Source organism: Ctenopharyngodon idella, chromosome 2, assembly GCF_019924925.1.
Source record: "Ctenopharyngodon idella isolate HZGC_01 chromosome 2, HZGC01, whole genome shotgun sequence".
NCBI classification, from domain to species: domain Eukaryota; kingdom Metazoa; phylum Chordata; class Actinopteri; order Cypriniformes; family Xenocyprididae; genus Ctenopharyngodon; species Ctenopharyngodon idella.
The window spans coordinates 33,022,468-33,041,316 of NC_067221.1; the positions used below are offsets into that span (position 1 = coordinate 33,022,468).

General features: G+C 36.2%; 2 protein-coding genes across 3 annotated transcripts; both read left to right on the forward strand.

Annotated features, from left to right (window-relative positions):
• Positions 1-161: 161 nt before the first annotated feature.
• ift57 (intraflagellar transport 57 homolog (Chlamydomonas)) lies at positions 162-8,419 on the forward strand. 2 transcript variants are annotated; one of them, XM_051917623.1, is made up of 12 exons: positions 162-421; positions 514-664; positions 1,787-1,961; positions 2,055-2,173; positions 2,371-2,461; positions 3,922-3,993; positions 5,570-5,689; positions 5,789-5,860; positions 5,962-6,093; positions 7,726-7,788; positions 7,955-8,021; positions 8,121-8,419. In XM_051917623.1, the coding sequence occupies exons 2-12, from the start codon at positions 528-530 to the stop codon at positions 8,297-8,299; spliced, it is 1,227 nt and encodes a 408-aa protein (XP_051773583.1). In that variant the 5' UTR covers positions 162-421; positions 514-527; the 3' UTR covers positions 8,300-8,419. The 2 variants fall into 2 exon arrangements, with proteins under 2 accessions (XP_051773583.1, XP_051773576.1); XM_051917616.1 differs by having other exon boundaries at positions 276-408.
• Positions 8,420-9,963: 1,544 nt separating this feature from the next.
• On the forward strand, positions 9,964-18,795 carry tmem71 (transmembrane protein 71). Its single transcript, XM_051917669.1, has 10 exons — positions 9,964-10,077; positions 12,176-12,226; positions 12,327-12,375; positions 12,515-12,724; positions 13,409-13,605; positions 13,699-13,899; positions 14,008-14,074; positions 14,229-14,287; positions 15,544-15,593; positions 15,712-18,795. The coding sequence occupies exons 2-10, from the start codon at positions 12,196-12,198 to the stop codon at positions 15,733-15,735; spliced, it is 888 nt and encodes a 295-aa protein (XP_051773629.1). The 5' UTR covers positions 9,964-10,077; positions 12,176-12,195; the 3' UTR covers positions 15,736-18,795.
• The last annotated feature ends 54 nt before the right edge of the window (positions 18,796-18,849 follow it).

Sequence of the window (18,849 nt, forward strand, 5' to 3'; positions counted from 1 at the left end):
TTATCTCTTAAACTTTTACTATGTGTGTATTCATGGATCAGACAGGAATGTTGAGAGAAGTACACAAACACTGCCTTGTCTGTGCTGTGGCACCGTTTCTTCTCCGCTCCAGCGCGTGGCAGCACTGTGAGATTCTCATAAGACCCTCAGCACAAAACGTTCAGTCAAACAGTCATGTTAAGAGTTTCTGCTTGCTATTGCCGTTTTATTTACAAGTTAAATATTTTATATTATTCATTATTGCTCATTGTTTATTATTATCCATCACTATTCAGTACTATTATTTTGTTTCCTATCATGGCCATCATATCGTGTCTGACTCTGACGTCATTCTTGGCGACAGTAACTACAACATCCTGAGTCCGCTGATGTAGCCTGCGGGAAACGACTGATAAAAACAAACAGAGAGTAGGAGAAATATGTGTGTATATGTGCCTGTATACATATCTATAGTGTTTAATAAAGCTTTAAACCCCTTTTGCCTTGCCAATAAAGCTTGTTGAATGTGAACAGTGATAGAGAGAGGGATGGCGGAGGAGGAAGAGCGCGGACCCGGTTCGGTCTATCAGACGTTCGTGCTGATGGAGGATCTGCTGGATAAACTCAAAGTTCTGGATTATGAGCAGCAGGTTCTGGACAAACACAACATCAAACCCCTGTCCAGGTGAGTGAGAGACTCAGAATCGCTACTGTGTATATATATGAATGATAAGGCATGATCATGTTTTATAGTAGATGCTTTTTAAGAACCAGCTTATGATAAAATACAAATCACCTCGTATATATCTTATCACCATAGAGACTTATAAACTTATAACTCAATAAACCTATAACTCAAAGTCAAAAAAGACCTTAAATAAAATGTGAGTAAACAGCTCAAAAAATTGCTTTATTTTCTTCGAGGAGCATAAAGCAATGTGATAACCATCAGCCTAATAAAAACATGACTAAGATTAATTTTAAGTAAAACTTTAAAGGGTTAGTTCACACAGAAATGAAATTTCTGTCATTAATTACCCTCTTGTCGTTCCAAACCCGCAAGACCTTTTTATCTTCAGAACACAAATTAAGATTTTTTTTAATGAAATCTGAGAGGGTTTTTATCTCCCACAGAAAGCAACGAAATTACCACATTCATGGTCCAGAGAAGTAGTAAAGACATTGTTAAAATAGTCATTGTGACTACAGTGGCTCAACCTTAATGTTAGGAACCGACAAGAATACTTTTTGTGCGCAAAAACAAAACAAAAATAACAAATTTATTCAACAATTTGTTCTCTAATGTACCCTGTCAGTTTCCTACACAGTTGACGCAGTGCAGTTTACATCCAAACGCCGGCTCAGTATTGGCCGATGCTGTTCATGTGAGCAGCACGCGTGTGATGATGACGCAGAAGCCGACCAATAATGAGTCGGCGTTCAGACGTAGAACATGGAAGATCTGCAATGTGTTTTCAACATAAATTGCATAGGAGAATGACAGGATAGAGAGGAAATTGTTGACTCTTAACGATGTCTTTACTTCTTTGCTTTCTATGGGAGATTATAAAAACTCTTGGATTTCATCAAAAATATCTTAATTTGTGTTCTGAAGATGAACGAAGTCTTACGGGTTTGGAACAACATGAGTGTGAGTAATTCATGACAAAAATTTAATTTTTGGGTGAATTAACCCATTAAAAATAATTCAGATTAGGCCTAAATCAAACAAATCTTTGTATACTGGATCTGTGTGTCTTCTCAAACAGAGGTTTGTTCAAATACATGTTTTCTCTCTGTTTTTCAGGCATTATTTTGTCTCTAGCCCTCACGTGTTGTCAAATCCCGGAGAACAGTTCTATATGTTCAGTGTAATTTCCGCCTGGTTGATTTCCCTGTGTGGACGCCCGTTTGATGCACCACAGGAGTACGACGACCCCAACGCCACCGTCTCCAACATCCTATCTGAGCTGCGTGCCTTGGTAAGACATTATCACGGTGATGACACCCTAACAAGAGTGCGTAGATGCATTTGAGTTTCATGATTATCACTGAATGTGTTTGTGTGTTTATAGGGTGGCCAGGTTGATTTCCCCCCATCTAAGCTGAAGTCTGGATCTGGAGAGCATGTCTGTTATGTTCTAGACCAGCTGGTAGAAAAAGCTCTAAAGAGTAAAGGATTCACCTGGAATAGGTACACATATACAAAACGGCACACACCATGAGCTGAATGCAGGTTGGGATGATGTTATTTGCTTCTTTAGTTTTAAAATCTTATTAATATTAATATTTTGTTGTAGTAGAACCACAAATTTTACTAGTGTTTAGTGTTTAACTTTTTGTTCCCACTATACACAAACAATAACACAGCTGGTATTTTCTCTTTATCAGGCCTCTGTACCCGTCTGTGGAGGTGGAAGACGAGTGTGTGCAGGAAGATGATGCTGAGCTCACCCTCAGTAAAGTGGAAGAAGAGATGACAGTGAGTCACACTTAAACTCTATTATAAGCTTCACCTTCCTCATTTACTGCTGCTGTCTGTCAAGCTCTCCTATTAGCATTTTTTTCACTGTTGTAAATTGGATTAAGTAAACTAGTTCAGGATTTATTAAAGGAACACTCCACTTTTTTTGAAAATAGGCTCATTTTCCAACTCCCCTAGAGTTAAACAGTTGAGTTTTACCTTTTTCGAATCCATTCAGCCGATCTCCGGGTCTGGCAGAACCAATTTTAGCATAGCTTAGCATAGTTCATTGAATCTGATTAGACCGTTAGCATCTCGCACAAAAATGACTAAAGAGTTTCGATATTTTTCCTATTTAAAACTTGACTCTTGCGATTTTCTAGGCCGATATGACTAGGAACTATACTCTCATTCCGGCGTAATAATCAAGGAGTATAGTTCCTAGCCATATCGGCCTAGAAAATCGCAACTTTTCATTTTCCGTCGGTCTTAGTACACAATGTAACTACAGAAGAGTCAAGTTTTAAATAGGAAAAATATAGAAACTCTTTGGTCATTTTTGTGCGAGATGCTAACGGTCTAATCAGATTCAATGAACTATGCTAAGCTATGCTAAAAGTGGTTCCGCCAGACCCGGAGATCGGCTGAATGGATTCGAAAAAGGTAAAACTCAACTGTTTAACTCTAGGGGAGTTGGAAAATGAGCCTATTTTCAAAAAAAGTGGAGTGTTCCTTTAAATCATATTTGGATTAACTGTGTACTTATATCTTGTGATTATATCTACTTCAAGCAAACGGCTCAAAAAAGTTGAAAAATCAGAATCACAATTAACTTTATTTGTGTGCACAAACACGATAGGAGTTTATGTTTCCAGGAATTCTGGGTACATACATACATATGCAAGCAGAAAAAATAAAAACTTAAAATAATATACATCTGCACATTATGTACTGTATATAACTGTTTAAATTTAAATATGTGTTTACACAATACTACTAAGAATTATAATAGTAGAGACATAATAAACATTATGATAAAAAACGTCTTTAGTTTGAAAGTCTGCAAAGAAATGATTTATTGTGTAATCTAGAAAAAAGACTATGTGTTTGTTTATATAAAAAACAATGCCAAGAAGACAAATGGCATTTTTGTATATTTGTTTAAGCTAAATTGTATTTTGTTGCAATTTATGTCACTTCTAAAAAAAAAAAAAAAATGGTATTCAAATAATGTGATACCTTACTTTTACTTTGGATATTGTTCTGCATCAAAGGATACAATATATAAACACCAAATGGGTGATATATTTTATGAACAAAAATAGAGAATATCATATTATAAATGTTTACTACTATCGGCTACCCCTAATTCACACAGTAAGATGGAGGAAGACGTGACAGTGAATCACACTCACAGACTCGTGTGAAGTGAATGACTGTGAGTCACACATACACTCATTAAAAATGTGGATCTTCAGCAGGAGGATGAGGAGTATGAGGAAGAGGACGGACTTGATCTAGATGCACTGAAGACCAGAACCAATCAGAGTGTAAGTTTTATTTAAAATATCAGCAGGTTCATTTTATATAATATTATACCATACTCTGTCTGAATACTCAATTCTGATTGGCTGGAAGGTGTGCATTAAAACTGTTTAATGCACAGGTAGTTCCAGTCAGTTTAATCACCGTTCTATATTAATGTGCTGTTTCCATTGTAGCATACACACATATCACTCGCACACAGAGATTGGAGATAGCACTGTGCACACAATTAGGAGCACAGAAACTTAACTCTGACCGTGACTTTTATTAAAGGGTTAGTTCACCCAAAAATGAAAATTCTGTCATTAATTACTCACCCTCATGTCGTTCCACACCTGTAAGACCTTCGTTCATCTTTAGAACACAAATTAAGATATTTTTGATGAAATCCAAGAGGTATGTGACTCGTCCATAGACTGCAATATAGTCAACACTTTCAAGGTCCAGAAAGGTATTAAAGACGTTTCTTAAGGTGGTTCAACCTTAATTTTATGAAGTGACGAGAATACTTTTTGTGCGCAAAAACAAAAATAATGACTTTATTCAACAATATCTTCTCTTCTGTGTCATTCTCATACATTGTTTACATCCAGTGCCTCCAATTTCTAAGTCAGAACGGCGACTCATTATTGGCAAACTTGGAAGCCTTCACTGTGCTTACTGCGTCACCTGTATATGGATTATGACAGGGAAGAGAAGAGATTGTTGAATAAAGCCGTTATTTTTGTTTTGTTTTTGCCCACAAAAAGTATCCTTGTCGCTTCATAAAATTAAAGTTGAACCACTGTAGTTACGCCAACTGTTTTAACGACGTCTTTAGTACCTTTCTGGACCTTGAAAGTCTCAGTTATATTGCTGTCTATGGATGAGTCATATACCTCTTGGATTTCATCAAAAATATCTTAGTTTGTGTTCTGAAGATGAATGAAGGTCTTACGGGTGTGGAACCATATGAGGGTGAGTGATTAATGACAGAATTTTCATTTTTGGGTGAACTAACCCTTTAATAAAATAGCTCCACTACTGAATCGCTACATTATATTTCTCAGCATTATATTTCTCTCTCTCTCGATAATTAATTGAAATAAATTATATAATTAATTCATTCAAATAAATGTGATCTTACCACACTGCTTAATCTCTGTGTCTTATTTATAGCGGGCAGAATGCTAGATCTAACGAGCCGCAACTGAGCCGCAATTTTTTACTCTTCCGGACGAATATTGCACTGCAATCATCATTAATAACTTCAACTTGTCAATGCTGGCAAATTACTATGGTATAATCGAAATAATCCACAGCTAGCTGTGCATTAAACGATTTTAATACAATCTACGTTGTGTATTAAAATCATTTAATGCACAGCTAGCCGTGGATTATCTGTTACATATAATATAAACCTGAAAGGAGTAATTACTTTCTTTCTCTGGAGATTGTGAGTTATACTTGTGTGTGTGCAATAATAGCCCAATTATACTGAGTTAGGAGGGACATTTATTAATAACTTAAAGAGCTAGTAAGTAACATTTTACCCAGTATGTACAGTAAAATTCAACTGGTAGATACTGTATGTGTGTTTAGGATCTCAGTGGTTCAAGGCCTGCAGTGGTTCTGGAGTCAGACGTTGATGCTGCCGAGTGGAATCTGGAGGTGGAGCGAGTTCTCCCACAACTTAAAGTCACCATCCGCACCGACAACAAGGTCTCAAATTCTTCAGCCTTTAATCATTGTATCTCACCTGCATGGTGATGGAGATACTCTGATTGGCTGAATACTAAGTAACAGGTTACTGTGTTTCAGGATTGGAGGATTCACCTTGATCAAATGCATCAACATCAAGATGGCATCAACACGTCCTTGCAAGACGCCAAGGTCATCCATCCATCCATCCATCCATCACAGATGTTCTTAAAAATATTTTTAAAATAGATAATAATGTGAAATATTAAACCTGTGTGTGTGTGTGTGTTCAGGGTTGTCTGTTTAAGCTGAGGGAGGACATCAGTAAAACTCTGGAGAAAGTGAGCAGTCGTGAGAAATATCTCAATACTCAGCTGGAGCATCTCATTTCAGAGTACCGCCAAGCACAAGCCCAGCTCAATAAGGTAAACATCTTGACCAATCAAAACCCCAAAATGTATTACTTTTTATATACAGTGCTCAGTGTAAATGAGTACACCCCCTTTGAAAAGTAACATTTTAAACAATATCTCAATGAACACAAAAACAATTTCCAAAAAGTTTTATATGACATCTGTTTAACTTATAACATGAAAGTAAGGTTAATAATATAACTTGGAGAACAAAATTTTCAGTTTTACTCAAATTAGGGTGATGTAAAAGTGAGTACCCCCCACTGAAAGTCTCTGGAGCAAAGCTAAATTTTAGACTACAAATGTCTAATTTTACAAGAATTCAACCACAGGTGAGTCTAATTATTCATTACACAGGTGTCCAGCAGACAGTTGACTATAAAAGGGTGTTAAAACCCCTTCCCATTTCATGCTGTCAGCAATGGCACCACATGGAAGAGAAATGTCACAAGACCTGAGAATGAAAATAATTTCTTTACACCAGAAAGGTGAAGGCTACAAAAAAGATGGAACTACAACCATCTCACAGAGACGTCCAGGTCGTCCATGGAAGTTAACACCTCGACAGGAGCGTCTTCTGATGCGAAGGGTTGAAGAAAATCGGCAGTTCACTGCAGTTATCTAAAGAAGTAGAAAGCCGAGCTGGGGTGACTATTTCCCATGACACAACACTGCAGAGGAATGGCATGCATGGGTGCCGTCCACGAAAGAAGCCTCTCCTAAAGCCCAGGCACAAAAAAGCCCACCTAGAGTTTGCCAGGGCCCATGCTGACAAAGATGAAAACTACTGGGACTCTATACTCTGGAGTGATGAGACCAAGATAAATGTTTTTGGAACTGATGGCTTCAAAACTGTATGGCGTCGCAAAGGTGAGGAATACAAAGAAAAATGCATGGTGCCTACAGTGAAACATGGTGGTGTCAGTGTCCTTATGTGGGGCTGCATGAGTGCTGCTGGTGTCAGGGAGCTGCATTTCATTGATGGCATCATGAACTCACAGATGTACTGCTCTATACTGAAAGAGAAGATGCTACCATCACTCCGTGCCCTTGGTCGTCATGCACTTTTCCAACATGACAATGATCCTAAACACATTTCTGAAGAAGAACAGGGTGAAAGTGATTCAGTGGCCAAGTATGTCTCCTGATCTGAACCCAATCGAACACCTATGGGGAATTCTGAAGAGATAAGCATCACTCTCCATCCAGCATCCAGTCTCTAAAAAAGGTCATTCTTGAAGAATGGAAAAAGATAGATGTTGCAAAATGTTGCCAACTTGTTCATTCCATGCCTAGGAGACTTGGTGCTGTCATTAAAAATCATGGAGGCCATACAAAGTACTAGATGTAATAGTTTTTGTTGCGGGGTGTACTCATTTTTGCATCACCCTAATTTGAGTAAAACTGAAAAATGTCTAAGTTATATTATTAACATTACTTTCATGTTATAAGTTAAACAGATGTTATATTAAACTAGTCTTGTCAACATTTTGGAAACTGTTTTTGTGTTCATTGAGATATTGTTTAAAATGTTACTTTTCAAAGGGGGTGTACTCATTTACGCTAAGCACTGTACTATTATATATGTATTAATGTATTACTACTGTACCATTCAAAACACATGCATGTGTTTTTGTTCATCAGGTAAAAGAGCTTTATCAGCAGGCCAGTGGAGGCGTCACAGAGAGAACCAGGATTCTGGCTGAGGTGAGTCTAAAATATTATCATGATTTTGGTATCCACAAAGTAACATTTAATCTGTTTTTATTTTGTAATAAATGAAAGGGTCTCATATTGTTGTACACAGCCTTACTATGTCCACGTAGCCACATTATATTCAAATAACAAACAAGCATATATATTTGTGCTTCAGATCAGCGAGGAGCTAGAGAAAGTAAAACAGGAAATGGAAGAGAAAGGCAGCAGCATGTCTGATGGAGGTAAACCACATACACAACAAACACTCTCTCACTCTACTGATGGTACAGTTTGTTTTTGTGAGCTGTAGTTTATGCTTGTCTGTGTGTTTTGTGTTGCAGCTCCAGTGGTGAAGATCCGTCAGAGTTTGACCAAGCTGAAGCAGGAGATTGAGCAGATGGATGTTCGAATGGGAGTGGTGGAGCACACGTTACTACAAGCCAAACTCAGAGAGAAAAACAACATGACCAGAGACATGCATGCTACACACCTATTAGAGCCCAACGCACAGACTTACTGAGTCGAACTCAGAGCTGTGTTGGTTATATTTTATATAAATATTTGTGCGTTTAAATGTGTTTTTAAGTGTAAATAACAAAATATCTAGTACTGAACAATAAAATAAATATTCTCACTAAAACCTTTGCTCTCAGAGTTTGTATTAGCTTTATCTTGCGTAACCGTCCCCAGAGAAGGGTGTTGGTAGTAGAGGCCCCTGAGTTCGGCATTACGCACACATGTAACTGTTCCATGATGTCATCCTCACAGATTGCAGAGAAACACTAGAGATTATTCTGGTACACTTTAATTCATTTGCACATGCTCAATTTATCAGTCCACATCCTCAGGGAACATTTGTTGAGTCTGTGTTTAGCCTAAGAACAATTCTATTTTTTGAATTGTAATATTTATAGGAATTCTCAAGTAAAAAGAGTACTAACAGCAACTGAAAATGGTGTAATAATCAACTATCCAACTGAAGATTCCTAACTGTGAATTTAAATTATGAATAATTAATCCCAAGAACCATCTACAAACTTATAACTTGTCTTTTATCTGACACGCGCAAACCTGTATGACTTTATTTTTTTCTGTGGAACATAGAAGAAGAGATTTTGAAGTGTCTTTTTTGAAGAATTTTTTTTGTGTGTCCATACAATGGAAGCCCATTTCATTCTTTGATAAATCATATTAATGACAAAGTCATTATTATGACAAAATGTATAAATTATGAGATACTAAGTCATAATTCCGACATAAAAAATAGAGATGATCAAGAAATGATCAATTATGAGATCAAAGCCTGGTTTCACAGACAGGGCTTATTACAGATTACAGACAGATTAGGCCTTAGTTCAATTAGGGCATTTAAGAAGCTTTTATAAACGTGCCTTAGAAAAAAACATTCTTGAGACAAAACAATGGCACTGAAATGTTTTAAGATATGTCAATGAAAGTTGCTTTCAGTTAAAACAGCTCAAACATGTATTTTAGTCTGGGACTAGGCGCAAGACTTGTTTGTGAAACCAAGGAAAAAGTCAAAATATGACAGTATGACTTTGAAATTTTATGTCACTCATAATTTTGACTATTTGTCATAATTGACTTAAAATCAATTCATATTTATTTGTATAGTGCTTTTCACAATACATGAAAATGCAAGTGTCTACATTAATGTTATCAAAGGTGACTGTGTCCAAATAATGTCCATATCTCAGAAATGTACAGTTCTAAGATAATACAACTCATGCAGTTAGCTAACATTATGTATTCATTTAGACAGAAACAATGAGCTTGTTAAAGCAATTATTATCTATTGAATAATTATGACTTGTCATAATTATGACTATTACATAGCTGTGACTTTATGTGTCACAATTTCAACTTTTTATGTCATTATTATGAATGATTTAGTAAAGTTTTTTTTTGTTTTTTTACTACTGTGACCAAAACAGTTTGTTACCCACATTCTTTTTTTGTGTTCTGCAGAAGAAAGAAAGTCATACAGGTTTGGAATTAAATGAGGGTGAATAAATGATTTTCATTTTGGGCTGAATCTTTTCCAGTGTGACTAACAAATATAAATACAATTCATTTGATCAAATATGTTTGCATTACTGATGCATTTGTACTAATGTATTCTTGTATTCAAGTTTTGTTTTGAACAGTGCCCCTCCACCCTCTTCTCTCTCTCTCTCTTGGTCTCTGACTGTAGGCGTGGTTCTTTATGCATGTCAATGTTTGGAAGTAAGCGGACAGACTTGATACGCACCGCTATCCGCATTCTCCGTGGTTTAGGTAGGTGTTGTTTTTCTCTTCTTTTTTAATCTTATTACTTCTATATGTTTTGCCCAGTAGATACAGGTCAGATACAGCGCTAAAGAATGTGGCGAGAAGAAACCGGATGTTAGTATCGCATTACGCGCTTCAGCATAATCACATTATATATTATTTTTCTACACAGAGATTTTAGATTTATGAAATTGTACAATTACCATATACGTTATAAGCTCGATATGTGTGCGAATGTGTCTCGCGCATCTCTTATCTGCTCAGGCCGCGCAACAAAGACTCGAGAAGCGTCTGAACGCAGAATTAGACAGAGGACGCCAGATTTCGTTTGCAAATCACACACGTTTTTATTCTGAGGTAAATAACAGTAATTATTCTGTTATTTCCTTTAAATTAATCTTGTACTATTATTGTTAACATTAAGTCAAATTATTTATGAAAACTATAAGGTAGACCAAAGTGCTGTACATTAAGATTTTTTGAGAACTTACAACAAATTAAAAAAAATAAATCTCAGAAAACATAAAACCAACTAAAAGAACTGAGAAATAGACATTGCATCCTAAAACATAAACATTAGAGACAAAAACATCACATTTTTGTAAAAAAAAAATCTTATAGTCTTATATCGGTTAGTTAATTCATTAAATAATTAAGTACATAAGAATGGATGTAAAGCCAATAGAAATCAATTGTTTAATTGGTATTTATATTTTGAGCTTATGAAGCTCTGTTAGTGTGCTTGTGTGCATGTGTGTGGTTTTGTGGTTGGCTTGCATTTCAGTAATGCTTTGATATTGTAGCTACTGATTTCACTTACACTCTGCTGCAATATCAATATTTCACCATGGTTTGTTTTCCTTGTTTTTATATATTTGCAACTTTCAGTTAAACTAATGATGTTGTTCATAATCTTGTAGTCATTTAGTGTTGCTAACTCACAGAGACTACAGGAAATGAGTGTGAGGGTTTTGGGGATTTTCTGTTCAAATGCAAACATAAGTTGAAGAAGTGTGTCATGTGATCACTCTGGGAACAGATTTTTGAGAAAACAAACCAGCTGCTTTGTGTGTGTGCGGGAGAGAGAGAGAGAGCATGGGTTATTGTGCTCCCTCATTCTTTGCCGTTGGTCTCATCGGCTTCTCTGATAGCAGCTGCAGCACACACACATGCACGACAGTCTGATCAGCCAATCAGGTTGTCTCCAGCCAGGAAGTGGTTAACAGGAAGTACAGTAACTGGTCTCCACCTACTTTGCCAGCATCATCCCCTTTTGGATCATCATGGCTCCCTGTTTCCCCCTCCCCATCCCGCTCCCTTTACATCCTGTCAGACACCCCTCCCCATTTTTCATTAAATGATACATTTTATTTCATGAAATACATGTATTTTTGTACATTTGATCTATTTTACACAAATATTAACAAGAAAAAAAAACCAAGAAATACTTAAATACATCATAAATTACATAAATGTCTTTCCTCTCATTTGACCTCATTTCTTTAGAAATCTGTTACAAAAAAGCATGCCTGTAATTCCATTTCCATGTCTAATTAAATGATAATTTTAAAATTTCCTTTATTATGTTTTATTATCTTACATATTTAATTTTTAATTTAGAAAAATTCTGTTTAAGACTTCAATACAGAGATAATTTTAAGGATTTAAAGAAATTAACATTTATACAGTTATATTATTCACATTGTTTTTCATTAAGAACTTTAGCTTTATAGCAGAAAAGTGATAGATCTGTAAATATTGTTAATTTGGTCCTGTTCCCAGAGAGCAAATATGCACTTGTGTTACTGACCTGGTATTATTTTGTCTTTTTCATTCTTTACAATCACCATTCATAAGTACTGGTTTATTCATATCCATATATAATCATTTACATTTATATTTATTTTTGCTTTGATTTGGTCTTCATTTTAGATTTTTTTTTTTGTACAACCTTAATGTGATGCAAGGATTTATTCAAGAAAATCAATGTGAAGAAAAAATAGAAAGAGAAATAATTAAAAAATTAATTCACATGAGCAATATGTGTGCATTTGGTAGATTATGTACTATCCATTTGAGCTGAATGTTATTTTATGTATTATAGGCTTGGGAGCAGCGTAAGCCATGGCTTTCTTCTTCAAAGGAGCGGTTACAAGTACGTGTGCCCTCATATCACATCTCTCTCTCATTCTTCCTCTATCTTGCACACATTCATTGATAAGACTGTTGTAATGCTGACCTGGTGTTTGTCATAGGTTCTCCGATTAAGACCAGGAGGCAGGAGGCTGAACATATTTGTCACAGGTACAAGCATGTATACAATCAGCAGCAACATATATTCATAGCTTCTTCCTTGTTATTTTCTTTAAATATATATGTGCTGCTTGTTTGAGCGCCTGTAAAAAAAATGCGTGTGTGCATTAATGCTGTTTCTCTCTTTCAGTCTTGACGTCTCCCACTTCTCTGACTCCTCCTATGAGTGTTTCTCCACCAATCCGCTGACAGGCTCCGTGTGTGCGTGTCGCCGAAGCCCCCGCCTACTAGCCAACGGTTATTATGTACTGACAGAGGATAGTTTTAGCACAGACGACGAGGGTAACGTCACCCTGACTCCCTCACACACCAGCGTCTCATACAAAGAGAATGTTGTCCGGTGAGAATCATGTCAGTGTTTCTTGTTGTTGTATGTGCAGTGAGTATGAATGAACTGGATTTCAGACTCAACACTCTTTTAAAACTTTAAATGTTTGTTTCTCTTTGCTTTTTTCATTCATGTTCAGTTGCAGTTATACTGAAGTTAATCAAATGGATTTCGTTCCCCCTGTGCTAAAATACATTACACATTTATAGTATATTCACCATATATTGTGGGCTCTCATACTTAATTTCTTAATTAACCTGTAGAGACCCAGAAAAGTACAATTGCAATGTTTGTAAAAAGCAATTATTTAATACCTAGCTTTCAATAAATATGCTGAACACAAAGAAGGATATTTGGAAGAATGTCAGTAACCAAACAGATCTCGCCCCCCATTTACTAACATAGTAGGGAAAATAAATACTATGGTAGTCAACGTGGGGCGAGATCTGTTTGGTTACTGACATTCTTCCAAATATCTTCCTTTGTGTTCATCAGAACAAAGAAATTCATACAGGTTTGGAACTACTTGAGGGTGAGTAAATGATAACAGAATTTTCATTTTTGGGTGAACTATCCCTTTAAGGGTGAAAAAAGAATACATCATAAATATCAATGCTGAGGTCTCTGAGGGTTAAAAAGCAACTTTAGATCTGGCAGAAATAGTAAAACCTTATTTTGTGTGTGTGTGTGTGTTAGCATATTCAGACGAAGGCGCCGGGCAAAAAGGTCACTGGCAAGCCTTCTGAGTGATATGAGCCAATCATGCCAGTCCTGGCTGGAAGGAAGTGTTTTTAGAAGATCTGACCCGATCACCCCCCTCCAGTCATCATCATGGGAGGAACTGGACCACAGCTACGCCTATGAGAAAGATACACCTATCAGCTTCACCTACGGTTAGGGGGATTCTAGTTTGGATCTGTGAAACAGCTAGTTTAAAATAGTTGCCTGTTTACTTTTTGTGAACATGTGCGTGTGTTTCTTTATAGATCCTACAGATCCTGTTTCCTCTTCTGATAAAGTGCCTCCTCAGACTCAGCTTGAAGAAGAGGAGGAGCCGCCGTCCGAGGCTTGCTACGCCCATGAACAATTCAGCCAATCAACCAATCAATGTTTTGGTCTCCTGGATGTTCCTCCCCCATCTGTCTGTCACCTCAATAGTTATAGCTCATCCAGCAAGACATCGTCAGGTGAGAAAAATGGGCGAATGAGGGAGCTACAGCTCCCATCCTTGACTATAGTGAGTTTTTGATGAATATGGAAAATTAGAAACAGATTTTGATTTATGTTTGTTTCAGAAACTGTGCTCCGAAAAGTCCTTCTCCTCATCCTCACTCTGTGCCTCTGCATTGCCATCTCTTCCGGGTAATGAAAGAGAGTGTGTGTGTGTGTGTGTGTGTGTGTGTGTGTGTGTGTGAGAGAAAGAGAGAGAGAGAGATTTCTGTCTGTGTGGCTTATTAGTAGTGAAAATGCACGGAGCGTTTCTTCTTACAGATTAATGATGTCATAATCCTCACAGGTGGCTGCTGGGAGGTGTTTCTGCAGCAGTGGCATTCATGGTTCTGCTTTCATCTATATGTAAGTAACCAAATCAAGTAAAATAGCAAGCTTAGTAACTGTTATACTTCTGTAATTCTGACATATTCTTAAATGGAAAAATACACATAGATTTCACCAGAATGAGCCATGTTATTATATTTTTAAAATTACAAAGACAGACATTCCTTTTAAAGCTGCAGTCTGTAACTTTTTTTGGTTAAAAATGATCCAAAATCAATTTTTGAGCAAGCACATAACCAGCCAGTGTTCAAAACTATCTCCTTACCTTAGCCTGATTCACAATGGTAAGCTAGTAATAATGTTTTCAAATCCGAGCGGTACTGGTAGGTTTCCACAGGAAATTCGAGCATGCCGCCATTCATCTTTGCGTCATTACATCACGTCTGTTTACATAAAGAAAGAGTCCCAGCTAGTAGGCTATATCGCATGTGAGGATGCTGCAGGTGACGGATCATTTATAGCCTTTTCTCACAGCAGCTGCAATAATTAAACTTATCATTTTGATGGTGGATTGTATGGTTTGACAAATTGACAATTAGAGATTAGACTGTAGAGAAATTGAAATCTACAGGTAGCACTAATACACACTAAATACATGTAGTCACACAATGCTGATGTTGTTAACATTAACAATTTGAGAACAAAGTACAACAATAATAATAATTTGCACCCTTTGATGTGATAGAGCTAAGCGATCGTTAGATTTAATCACCATTGGTAGTGCGATTTATTGTAATGCTTTTTTCTCGGTAGGTCAGAACAAAAGTGGCAGATTTGGTACTTGTTCAGATGACATTTTCCAGTGAATATTCTTATTTTGGTCATACTTCCAAGACTACAGTCTGTGATTCTGAAGTACAGTATCCGTGCGGTGACTGACAACCACACATTCTCCTCAAAACATTAGATTCATCTGCGCTGAGGAGCCGTGCCGATGCACAACCCACGTAAAGACGATAATTCCTCAAATAACTGCAATTGCAGGTTTCAAACAGAGATGGCGACAAAGAGGCAAAACTTACGGACTGCAGCTTTAAATAATGTGCTCGAATGATTCATGCACAATAAGACCAGGAATATATATTAAAGTAATATATATATATATATATATATATATATATATATATATATATATAAATCCTTGTTGAACAACATTATAGGAAAACATTCCCATAAACCAATCAGATTTAGGGCAGGCTGGTCAACATTTACATTATCAACCTCATTTCTCTATTACTTCAGTGGTAAAATATTGTAAAATCATTCTCCCTCAGGTATGTCTAAACCTGGGACAGCAGTGCGCTGGAGGAGAGCAAAGACTGAGGTGAGAATTTGAGTATACAGATTCACAACAGACTCCTGACTGTATGAAGCTTCTGTACTCAGAGACAGAAATGGGACTAAATAAAGAATCTAACATCCATTTTGTGTCTCTACATCAGGACATCACCTCCCGAAACGAGTGAGGAAGAACCGTACACACATGCACACATCTGTGTGAAGTCCAGAGGACGTGAGTGTGTGGACACACATCCTACATCAGCGTTAAATATTAGTTACATATCAGTTTTTGTAGTGGTGTTTTCACTGATCAGCTAAAGAGTTCTGAATAATAATGATAGAAGAGAAAGTGTAACAGGACCAGCGATGACAAATAACTGTCACAGAAATTGTACATGCTGAGATAAGCTTGCATTTTTTAAATAGATGGACATATTAACACAGAACGATCTTGGAGTAAAAGTTTAAGAATTTGATCAATTTAACTAAATGAATGACTGGATTGCATTATGAGGGATTCTCTGCGAGTCAGTGGAGATGCCCTGCATGACAGAACGTAGAAGTAAAATGTGTCAGTTGTGTTTGTAAATGCGTCAGCTTGGCTTGGTTGGGCTCTTTGACATGGTGACCAGGGCATCAGGTATATTGCTCAGCTTGTTTAGTCAGATTATCAGGAACTGATTTAAAAAAAAAAAAATTGCTGCAACACCCAGTTTAATATAATGGCTTTGCAGAAAATCTTTAACTTTTGAGAAGTTGTAGCAAAAGAAGTGCCAGTTTAGCTTTGCACAGATGCCTCATATTTGTCAAGTGCCTTTGTTATACAAAACAGGAGTGTTATTGCCATTTGCCAGGGTTAGAGTCTCACATCTGTGCTGTGTGACTCAAGAGGGCTGAAATTTTAATATGCTATTTTTTAAATGCTAATGGGAGCACAATAATTAGATATATTATAACGGTATTGCACTTAAAACAGGATTTAAAAGCGCTTATGTCACAGGGACTTTCTCTAGATTATTAAGACAATAAAATCTTGTTTGCAGGGAATTAGTGCTGCCAAAAGAGAACATGTTCTCGATTTACTGTATAATATGTGTAGAATTTTGTCACGTTAATAAGAGGCAAATGCTCTGACAGAAAGTTTAAGGTGCAGTAAGCAATTTCTGAAAAACGGTGTTGAAAGTGGATCGGAACGAGCACCACAACACACTTGTAGCCAATCAGCAGTAGAGGGCGTGTCCACTCATGATGGGGGAGGAGAGAAAGAGTGAGCAAGAGCGAGATTTGAAGAAGGACTGTAGAAAGAGAGATGTCTGAGAGACATTACAAAGGAGAAATTAGTCAGAGGAATATCACTGGAAAAAGAAGAGTTATGATCAGGCAAGAGCTTTAGGACCCGCGTTAATATTAGAAAAGCTTTCCAGTACTAAACGGGAAGACCTGAAAATGGACGCTGAATTGTGTACTGTATGTTCATTTTTTGTTCTTCCTTGTCATTCTTTTGTCATCTTTTTTGTGAAGCTTTATTTTGCTTTGCTTCTGCTATGATAAAAACATCCTCTCTTGTGTGTCCGTGCATTTTGGGGGTGGAGCAATGAAGGGAGGGGTGTGTTTGTTTGTGTTGATTTCAAATATCAACAGTGTTCAACAATGATCCTCAGAAATCACTTACTGCACCTTTAAGAGTAAACTGTGAGTAGAAGGCTTTGTCTGTACAACATGACCAAAATGCATTAAGTGCAACTGAACTTGTATCCTTTGGAGGGAATGTTGTTTTAAAAATGTTGTTTGTATTAGGATGAAAAAAAAAAAAAAAAAAAAAAAACATTTTCTTACAAAGACAAAGTTTGTAGGAGATGATGGAGTTTTTTTTTTTATAAAGGCAGCTCAGTTTTGAAGAGAACAAAGACATTCATGAGGAAACAAAAGCAAAGCAAAGTGTTCAAATGAACACTTCAGTTTTAGAGGTTTGCGCCTAAAAATCTGAAAGCAAACCTGTTTGAGACCAAGCCAAGGTGAATAAGTGAATCATTCAAATGCATTTATCTTGTAGCCAATATATCTAAAGTGTTTAAATGAATTGTATTGTCTTCAGTGTTTTTAGTGCCCATGAGCAAAGAAACATTTGAGTGCAGGACTGAATGAATATTGCTCTATAAAATAGTCAATATTTACTGTAAAGTGTTCTGTAAATGTATCATTATTAAGGGCCAAGCACAAAAGGTTCAAAGGTGAGGATGCTAAAAAGGATTTGAAGCTGTAACTCAGCAAAAAATGTATGCTGTTGCCACAATCCCATATTACAAGGCTGACAGCGCCACCTGTTGGTCAAAATTCTATTTATGGACTTAAAGTCCTAAAGTCCTCACCATGAATGTTATGTCCAATCAGATTTACATAACATTTACATGATGTTTTTGTTGCTGTGCCTGGTCCTGTAATTGCTGCTTGCAGCTATATTTATAATAATAATAATAATAATAATAATAATGATTATTATTATTATTATTAAAACAATCAGTTAGATGAGGAAGATAAGCAATTAATTCTTTATATCCCATCAGAGATAATATAAAAAATGTTTTAAAAAAAAATATGCAGAAAATAAATAAAAGGTTGTGTATTTTTTTTTAACTTTATTTATTATTAAGCCTTTTTATTTAATTAATAAGTCACTGGGTACAGAGTTAAAAGGCAAGGTGATTCCAATATGACGGCTTTAAACAATTGACAAATTATGTTTGGATGTAATTTCATGCCAAAGCATGCTGTAAAATTAAGCTGGAAGTGCAAGAAATGCATCTCCTGCTGTGTAACAGAAAGTTTGCACTAAACTGGCCTTATAATGTGTTTACTGATCAGTAATCTGTTACAGTATTCAGTGAGGCAAATTATTATATTAAATATTAACTTATTTCCCTGCCTTTGAGCTTTGATGACTGCAGCGAACCTGTAACTGCATTTAACAATCTGTCACAAGAAAACTGAAATTACTGTAAATAGTAAAAACTTTAGTTACTATGTATTATTCCACTGCATGTGAAAGTAAAATGTGAATTGTATATGTTTCATGTATACACTGTAAAATGTAATCTTAAAAGGAAATGCATTTTAAAATGTGCACAAACATAATTATTAAAGGAGTAATAGGCCTTAAAACAGATGTGTTTGTTAAGGTTAATAGTTTTACAGTGTATTTTGAGAATTTTTTTTTTTTTCATCAATAAAGGTTTATATATATAATAGTTTTTGTTTATTTCTTTAATCAAGTTATGTGGCTATTGTTTTAACTTATGCAA

Coding starts and splice junctions, on each gene's coding strand:
- tmem71 (XM_051917669.1), top strand. CDS start 12,196: ATGGCTTTCTTCTTCAAAGGAGCGGTTACAA. Junction 14,075..14,228: donor TGCATTGCCATCTCTTCCGG/GTAATGAAAGAG, acceptor TAATCCTCACAG/GTGGCTGCTGGGAGGTGTTT. Junction 14,288..15,543: donor GGTTCTGCTTTCATCTATAT/GTAAGTAACCAA, acceptor ATTCTCCCTCAG/GTATGTCTAAACCTGGGACA.
- ift57 (XM_051917616.1), top strand. Junction 1,962..2,054: donor TATCTGAGCTGCGTGCCTTG/GTAAGACATTAT, acceptor GTGTGTTTATAG/GGTGGCCAGGTTGATTTCCC. Junction 8,022..8,120: donor CAGCAGCATGTCTGATGGAG/GTAAACCACATA, acceptor TTTGTGTTGCAG/CTCCAGTGGTGAAGATCCGT.